Source organism: Rhipicephalus microplus, chromosome 5 (genome assembly GCF_043290135.1).
Source record: "Rhipicephalus microplus isolate Deutch F79 chromosome 5, USDA_Rmic, whole genome shotgun sequence".
In the NCBI taxonomy this organism is placed as follows: domain Eukaryota; kingdom Metazoa; phylum Arthropoda; class Arachnida; order Ixodida; family Ixodidae; genus Rhipicephalus; species Rhipicephalus microplus.
The window spans coordinates 123,227,440-123,236,571 of NC_134704.1; the positions used below are offsets into that span (position 1 = coordinate 123,227,440).

Below are 9,132 nucleotides of genomic sequence, written 5' to 3' on the forward strand. Positions count from 1 at the left end.
ACAGAGGAAGGGCGCTCATAAACAAGGCAAAAAAACGCAACACGCACGCGCTATTCGTAGATGCCACCCGCTACTACGGCAGGGAGACGTATGTCATAGCGGTCGTTGATACAGACGAAAACCTAATAAACGCGGCAACCGTCCAAACAAGCCATGTCCACGAAGCAGAGGAAATGGCGATCGCGCTAGCTTTGCAGAGCTGCCAAGCCTACTCCCAATATACACGGACTCTAAGACGGCGGCACGAACGTTCGTGGCTGGCCTAGTAGCTAGAAGCACTGGAAAAGTCACCGTCAACGCAATAAGAGAGTACGAGAGCAAAGAAACCCTTATTCAAGAAAAGAAAGCTCGAATCTACGTATCCTGGTTCCCATCCCACATGGTAAAGTTACCGGGACTCGACCACTGCAACCCAAACGAAGAGGTCAACCGCCTGGCGCGTGAGCTCACATGCCACGCCGCAGACAACGACCTCTCGACGAGTGAACGGTACGAGAATCTCTGCAGCCAGGACAAAGCACTCACATACCACGAGATCACTTCACGTTACCGGGGACAAAAACGTGCCTTCCGAGCACCGCAGCCAAAACTTAACAAATCACGAGCTCTAACTTCAAGAAGATTGCAAACACGTACGTACATAACACCATTCACCTTACATAGAGTCGACCCCGACACACCATCCACATGCTCCCTTTGCAACCATCTCTATTGCAATTTCGAACACATGCTTTGACCCACAGCGCAGCACAACTGAATATCCAAGAGGCTTGGCAGGAAGCCCTCAAGAGCAACGAATACAAGGAGCAACTACGGGCAGTTCAGAGGGTCCGGGACATCGTTACAAGCCTTCGGCTGCCAGCGCTATCCTGGGCGGAGCCTCAAGGTGGAAGCAAAGGTCGGAATGGCCCTTTCTCAGCCTCTTCAGGATATGTTTAAATATAGCCAATCTCTCTTTCTCTTCAGCTTGCCGTCGTGCTGTGCATACCTGAACATTATTTAGTGTTCTTCCTCGTGCTTTAGTTTTGCATGCTGCAAGCTTCAGGGTGCTTGTTATTTTCTAGCTTTCGCCCTTGCTATGAAATTGACTTTTTTTCTGCATCTCTTTTCTTTCTGTTCGATTTTTTTGTCCTGCTCTTTTTATTTCTGTTCTTCTTCGCAATATCTTACGCTGTTTCATCTTTTTTTCCTTTTTATCTCTCTTATCTACCTTTTCCACCACGTCGCTATACAATAAAATACCATCGTATACTATACAAGGCTATGTTACGTTTTGCTAGCGAGCCAGGCGCGCAGCGATCATGGGTAGGCGGATCGCCACACCACCTGCGCAATTTCTTTTTTTTTTTTCGCCAAGGTCTATCTTTTCTCTTTCTCTCGCACTTCATTTTTTTTCTCTTTTTGTACTTCTTTATCCCATTGCGTTTATTACATCTAACGCTGGACAAATCGACGCACATGTTCTGAAAGTGCAACAGAAGGGGAAAAATCGCACAAAAATAGCACGTGCCGGCTCGTGATATTGTTGTTCTGTGCATCGGTTTGTCGGTAAACACAATACCATAGAACCTATCTAGCTTTGCCTAAATCACAAAGTGAACGTCCAATGTCACTCAACACCCCAGTTATGCACAGGTATGGACTGCAGAACTAGAATCTTTTGAAAACTACACATGGCCAACCGCTCCTTTCTGACATAGCAATGAAAAAATAAAGAAGAAATGGCAGTTTGTGGTAAGCTCCACACGTATCTACTCGAAAGAAGTTGCAAATTGCGCCACCATAGACTACGGCGTATGCCCTGAAGCGATGAGAAAACCGTGTGCATGAATTGTGCAAGGCACCTCACCTTGTTTGAATTGAATAAACTTCATTTGTCAGATGGTTGTTGCTGCACCCGGGGATAGGCTGCCAATGATCTATTGTTGGAGGAAAAGCTTCCAAGGTCCTCGGTGACAGCCCTGGCCCACTGGATGGCCCATATCTGGTTTTTGGGAGCCTTTCTGAGAAGGGCTGCTTGCCATCGCTCATCAAGGCGCCCCGCTTCAGAGGGTCCTTCAGCTGATGTCCTCCTCTTTCGTGGCCTATATTTGTTCGTTGCGCATTGTCAAAGTACATGTGCCATATCGGCTCTTTCCTCGGTTGAGCCCATGAAAAGGGCGGGCGTCTCAAGTGGACCACTATGAGGGTGCACTCAAGAGGGCGATATTGCAACTTCGTCGTCAGCTTAAACGTGGTCGAAAATGAGCCGGTTGGTAGCGAGCGTTTTCTAGAAAATCCGTGATGGCAGAAAGCAGACCTGTAAGCGACGACATCAGGGAAAGTGAGAGCCCAAGGACGCTTGAGCTTCTCTTTCAAGATTAGAACGCAAAAACAATATCTGGACCCACTCGCACGGTTTTCTCATTCACTTGTTGGTCTTCGGAGTGGTGACCTCAACCTTGTCGTGAGGAAAGGAACTGCTGTGGGCGTTACAGTGGCCCTCTTAAGAATGCATGCCTACTGGAAGTGCAATTCTTGTTCTTGTTTTTGTTCACCCATTGCCCATGGCGCATACCAACTGTGGGGATTGGCCATGAATTGAGTGCAAATATATTTTGTTTTGTCGCCTAAATACCTTGGCTCATACCCGCAAGGGGATTGACTAACTGTACCTTATAACGGAAAATGGCCAAATCGCAATTGCAAAGTGGTCACTACGTCGTAATGTGGTTATACTTGAAACCGGCGAAATCCATGACGTGCCTGTAATAAATATGCGCAGCAGCTGCAAACTTTGCTGATTTGGTTGGTGATGGTTATAATCAATTAGCTCGGAAGGCTTTGGTACGAATAGACCTTTAACGACCCTCTATATTACAACTCACATAACGTGACGCCTGGTATGATTCTGTCCTTCTGCCTCGCAGTAGTGAGCCACTACAAGGTGCCTACCTAAAGGTTTCTTCTTTTTTGTTTCTTTCTACACTCTTTTTTTACTCAGCTTCTATCAGGAATGTAGTTTTGTGAAAAAGTAGCTGTCTCTGTCAGAGGAAGCCTGTGTTTGAATCCCAATCCAAGGGGTATTTTATTCTTTATTTATCCGCATCATTACTGAATTCTTGCTCGCCGACAACGCTGACGTTTCGCTCACAGCCAACAACATCACACTGACGCCGGCTCGATCCATTGTGCAAAACCAGGCTGATTTCAAAAAGAGGCATGTTCACAGCATGTCTCTCTGTAGAAAATTTTTAGTTACAATCAAGTCACTCTTATTAATGTCACCACATATTTAATTCTCGTATTTTTATCCCTTTACTTTAGCTGCCTTAAACTAACTGGATTTCTAATCACGTTCTCTTACTTATGACGGTTAGATAATCCCTCATTGCTTTACTAAACACCGGAATAAATGGATTTTCTAACAAGAGTGTGACCACTGTTCTTCCTGTCATCGCAATCAAATAATCATCAACACTAACGCGATCATTATCCACATATCTGTAAAGCCATCAAGAGCCCGAGTCATATTGCCAGCCATCGGTACGTTGGCCACGCCGTGCCGCGAATTTCACCTCTGCTGCACTTTCCACGGCGACCTCGGAGAACTAACTCGCATGGCCTGGAAATTCTTTTTGATCTTTGTGGCGGTTGCGTATTATATCACGCTGTTGTTTTCTCTGCCTCCCGTAGACAACGAGGTCGCCGTGGAGGTCATTTTCGGCAAAGGCGATGGCACAAACGCGTCACGACTGCCGCCCCTGTTTGCGCACGGTGGTTCCAGCCGCTACGCGCCGGAATTCACCCTGGACTCAATACAAGCGGCGCGCGAGGCAAAGGCGGCAGGCATCGAACTGGACCTGTCCTTCACGCGAGACAACGTCGGGGTGCTCTTCTACGACGACAACCTCGAGAGGACGACGAGCAGCGAGGGATTCCTGGAAAACACGTCTTTCGCTGACCTGCGACAAGTGGATGCCACAAGGAACGATCCGCTTTCCAAGAAATGCCGTGACTGCACTCGCGTTCCGACACTCCAAGAAGGCATCCATGAGTGCCTTCGCCAAGGACTGCGGTTCATCATCCACGTAAAAAGGTACGATGACCGCGCCGTGGCGCTGCTCGGCGTGCTATTCAGCCAGTGGCCTGAACTGTACCGCCTAGGGCTAGTGTCCTCACCCAATGCAGACTTCATTTACGCCCTGCGGCTTAAATACCCCGACATAGTTACGGCGCTAACCTGGCGACCCGGGCTGCTTGCGTACGAAGACCCGGAAAGGCGACGTCCTCGCTACGAAATGTCCAATAAGCATTACAAGGCGGTCATCGCTGACTGGCTTCTCGAGCAGGCACTCGACACCGGCCTGCTTCATTACATCACCGGTGCATCTGCCATTCTTTTGTGGAAAGATAGATTGAACTTCGACAGTGTTCGCACGTGGCATAATCGTGGTGTGTACGTAATTGCCTGGACTCCGAACAAACGCGTAGAGAAGGACTATTTTAGGCACATTCTACGAGTGCCCATCATGACGGACCTATTAGAACAAAAAGCGCAGCGTAAGAATGTAGCTAGGCCTTTTTACTGGTGGTCTGGTACTCGTCCGTTTTCGGCGATCCGGACTCTAGCTTTCTTGATAGAACCAAATCAATGCATGGCATAAATTGTTTATTCGATTTCATTGGAATCTATGTTCCAGCGACACGTACATTTGCTGACTAGGCATGTCAGTGTCACTCGCGTTCACGTACCGGGCCTCGGTGGGCATAGAAAGGGACACGTCCCACAAGCTACGTGTCCCCCAAGTCGTTCGAAAAACACGAAGCCCTTGAATTTATTTCCGATATTTCTATACACGCATTCGTGTACCGTTTCTTAAAATAGCGTTATCCACCGCCAACCTATGGCCTTGCTATTAAGCTGAAAAGCTCTAAATATAGGTGTGGTGCTATTTTTTCAAGTGTGCATTACTTATGCATATTTCGTGTTGTCTGTGCATTTCCTCAATCTGTTTTGGTGTTTGTTTCGCTACATTTTTGTGTATATTGTCTGTTCTGGTTCTTATTATGCATTGGTTGCGTGTAGGATCCCGCATCTTCTTCGTTTTTAAGGGGGGATAATATGGTGTCGAGGTTTTGGTTTCTGCTACGGTTTTGGACCGGTTTCCTGGCACCACACAGGGCGTTACATAAATAATATATAGAGATGCCTGTGTACATATAAAGAGAGTTTCAGCCGGGGTCTCATTTGTGCAACTTTATTCTCCTTCCCGGCCCGCGTTTCAGGCGCCGAGCCTCGTGTTTGAAGTGCGTCGGGTGTCTGAAGCATGGTACAACGATTGGCGACGAGTATGCGATTCGAACCCATGCAGGCGACAAGCAAGTCGATCCGATGTGCCTACGTGCCTTCTTCAAAACGAACGCAACCACCGAGCGAGACCGCTGCGCAATACATTCTAGAAATTAAACGCATTGCTCATGCTGACGTTCGACAAATTGTAGAACGGAATCACGTCCCCGAATCTGCAGAGAAAAACGTGGCAGCATATCCACGGAGTGAATGATGGTGAGTGGAGCGAAGCATTCGTCCGTCCTTTCGTTCTTGATTCCATCCGTCTATGCGTCCGTCTGTGTGAACGTCCATGCGTCCATCCGCCCGTCCGTGTGTGCGTCTGTTCGTGAGTCCGTCCCTGCGTTCGTCCATGCATCCACCCCTGCGTCTGTTCATGCGTCCATCCTTGCATCTGTCTGTCTGTCCGTTCGTCCATCTATTCAACACTCCAAGTACCACCATCTCGCATCTTTTCATCATGTATCCCCCATATAGAAGCGCCGCCATTCAGCGGACATTCCAAGGACTAAACGAGAGGTGACACACGCACACTCTCTTACGGCTTGCGCTTTGGGTCCACTTCCCACTTTTAACCACCTCGAGTTCATGGAATATACTAGTTCACTGTATTCATGGCACTGCGGCCCGACGCTTGCTAAACCTTTCTAAAACCAAGGAGGTTACGCCCGGCGAGTATAACGTAGCAACCTTTTCCTGTCAGATAGTGCTCAATGTACATGCCAATAGCTGCTAATCGGAAATAAAGACCGGAGAATTCGGCTTTTACTTTCTTACGGCTTGCGCTTCGTATCTACTTCCCACCTTTAACCACCTCGAGTTCATGGTATATACTAGATCATTGTATTCATGGCACTGCGGCTCAACGCTCGCTAAACGTTTTCTAAAACTAAAGAGGTGACACCTGCCGAGTATAACGTAGCAACCCTTCCTTGTCAGATAGTGCTCAATGTACATGCCAATGGCTGCTAATGGGGAATGAGAGACAGGAACATTCGGCTTTTACTTTCTTACGGCTTGCGCTTCGTATCTACTTCCCACCTTTAACCACCTCGAGTTCATGGTATATACCAGATCATTGTATTCATGGCACTGCGGCTCAACGCTCGCTAAACGTTTTCTAAAACTAAGGAGGTTGCACCTGCGGAGTATAACGTAGCAACCCTTCCTTGTCAGATAGTGCTCAATGTACATGCCAATGGCTGCTAATGGGGAATGAGAGACAGGAACATTCGGCTTTTACTTTCTCACGGCTTGCGCTTCGTATCTACTTCCCACCTTTAACCACCTCGAGTTCATGGTATATACTAGATCATTGTATTCATGGCACAGCGGCTCAACGCTCGCTAAACGTTTTCTAAAACTAAGGAGGTTGCACCTGCGGAGTATAACGTAGCAACCCTTTCTTGTCAGATAGGGCTCAATGTACAGGCCAATGGCTGCTAATGGGGAATGAGAGACAGGAGCATTCGGCTTTTAGGTAACGCGCACGCCGCAAACTTTTTATTGTTCAACGAAGCACAGGAGAAATCTCCCACCGGCACCACCTTGCAGGTCAAAATGTAACAGTTGTTACACACTATGACAACGACTACGACAATGAGGGACAAACAAGTGCCGCTTTAAGGAGCTTCGCCCCTAAATTTCTGAAGATTGGAGCTGAATTCTCCATTCAGAAGGCCCTAAATCTTGCCATACAAGAGGAGCGCGTCGACCGCGCATTACAAAAGCTGGGGGCATTTTAAAGCGACGCTTTGTCTTCGCGACAGACGTGTCTTGGCGAACTTGCTTCCACCCTTCGGAGCGTTCCTCCTCCGGCTGCTTCGCAAGCCGTCGCCGTCTGCTCGCCGACTGCGACAGCTCCCTCGGCTGGCGCTCGCTCGCTGGATTTCGTGCCGATCGGTTGTGCCCCCGCGATCTCCGACGACAGCACAGCTCTGGCCGACCGGCTCGCCCTACGCCATCTCTTGACGCCGACAAAAGCTCTCGCTGAGTGGTGCCCCGTCCTCGGGCTTCTGCGACCGTGTCCATTTTTCTTATTTTCCCCTTATTTCCGTATGTGGTCTCTCTGTCCCTGCGCCTCTCTCTATCTCTATACCTTTTAATCCCATCCTTTTAATCCCTCCTTACCCCCACCCCTCGTGAGCTACTGTTGCGGTGTCCTGCCCCTGAGAGACAAAGACGGAGTTCACTTTTTCCTTCTTTTCTCTCTTTTGAGAATAACTCCGCGCCCCCCCCCCTCCGACTACCAGCGCGTCCGAATCCGTTTTTTCGGCGTCGCCGTCGGCGCACGTGTGAGCGTGGTTCTGCTGTGGTTCGTCACAGTTACTGGGCTGACGCTGCCGCTAACCCTGCAAGGACCCTTACCTGTGTGCGTTGCGGAAGGAGAGGACATTACTTAAGCGTCGGCCAGTCCACAAAGGTTGTAGCTCTTGATAGACCACGCCATACTTTGACTTCCCTTACTGTGACAATTCCGGCCCATACTGATAGTGTGTTCACTTGTGCTGCACCTGTTAGAGTCCCAGCTGGCCATGCTCCTGATGCGCCTGCTCCTGCCGTGTTGCCTGCAGTAGAGCATACCATGGTTCTACCTGCTTTGATTGGGAGTACTTCCGTTGTGACGATGGCTGTTTCGGTCGGGTCAGCTACTGCTAATCATACTTCGCCTGCTTACATGGCAGCTGTACATGCTTCAGTTGAGCCAGTTACTCCCACTCTGCCTGTTCCTGCTCACGCTCCGGCTGGGCTTCTTACGACCGGTGATAACTTCCGGAAGACTGTTCCTGCTCTACGTCCACCGGACGCGCATCCACCGGTTGCTGCATCGGCGGTGCCGATCAATTCCAAATCGGAGCCTCATCACTACCTGCTTGTTCCGGCCCCTACTATGCCGTAGTTGCACTGAAAGGAACGTTAATGGCCGATTCTCTCCTCCCGCCGTAGCGCTGTCCTGCTGTCGGCGGCTGCACTTGTAACGTCTGTCGTGAAAAAGGCAATGGTACAGGCGTCGGCACCGTAGACTTAAACATCACAGTGATTATGCAGACATCCTCTCTCGGAGGAGGTTATGATGACTGGGACACTTGGCAGTGTGCCTCTCTTTGATATGTTAGTGTGCCTACCATACATTTTTATTCTCCATAGTGCTGCGTGCAGTGTGTGCTTGTGTTACGTGTTACTCCTGCATGCCTTACTATTCAGGGGGGGGGGGGGGTGATGTGGTGCTACTCTTTCAGGTGTGCATTGCTTTGGCATTTTAATGTGTTTGCTGTGCATTTCTTCACGCGGTTATGCTGTCCATTTCGCTACTTCTGTGTTTATACCATATATTTTTGTTCTTATTTTGCATTGGCTGCGTGTATAGGACCTAGCATCCTCTTAATTTCGAAAGGGAGGGGGGATGATGTGGTGTGGTGGTCTTGGTTCCGGTTCCAGTTTTGAAACTGGTTCCCTGGCCCCACAGAGGGCGTTGTATAAATGTATATCTAGGGATGCTTGTGTACACATAGAGTTTTCAGCCGGGTCTCATGTGTGCCACTCAATTTTTCTCCCCAGCTCACGCTTCGGGCGCCGGGCCTCGTGTTCTCCGTGCGTCGCATCCGACGCACGATACAACAAATGGGTTCGACCAGGCGTCGGTAACGTTTTGAACCTGAAGGCCGAATTCGTAAACCCGAGAAGGCCGGAGACCCCACGGCCAATAAAAAGGGAGGGCAGAGGGACCTCACAGGCTCAGCAAAAATTGGCGCACAACTGTCTAAGCTCTGGCTAGATTTTGGCTATAATCAATTCAACTG

At 49.1% G+C, this 9,132-nt stretch overlaps 1 protein-coding gene across 1 annotated transcript; it reads left to right on the forward strand.

Moving 5' to 3' along the window:
* The first annotated feature begins 2,283 nt into the window (after positions 1–2,283).
* On the forward strand, positions 2,284–7,908 carry LOC119173740 (glycerophosphodiester phosphodiesterase 1). Its single transcript, XM_037424527.2, has 3 exons — positions 2,284–2,323; positions 3,676–4,365; positions 7,853–7,908. Exons 1-3 carry the CDS (start codon positions 2,284–2,286, stop codon positions 7,906–7,908), a joined length of 786 nt encoding a protein of 261 aa, XP_037280424.2.
* Positions 7,909–9,132: the final 1,224 nt, after the last annotated feature.

Excerpts from the sequence above, each read along its gene's own strand:
- LOC119173740 (XM_037424527.2), top strand. The coding sequence starts at position 2,284 with ATGGCAGAAAGCAGACCTGTAAGCGACGACATCAGGGAAA. Across the intron at positions 2,324-3,675 it reads AAGCGACGACATCAGGGAAA|ACAACGAGGTCGCCGTGGAG; the intron begins GTGAGAGCCCAA and ends TGCCTCCCGTAG. Across the intron at positions 4,366-7,852 it reads CCTGCTTCATTACATCACCG|AGTCCCAGCTGGCCATGCTC; the intron begins GTGCATCTGCCA and ends TGCACCTGTTAG.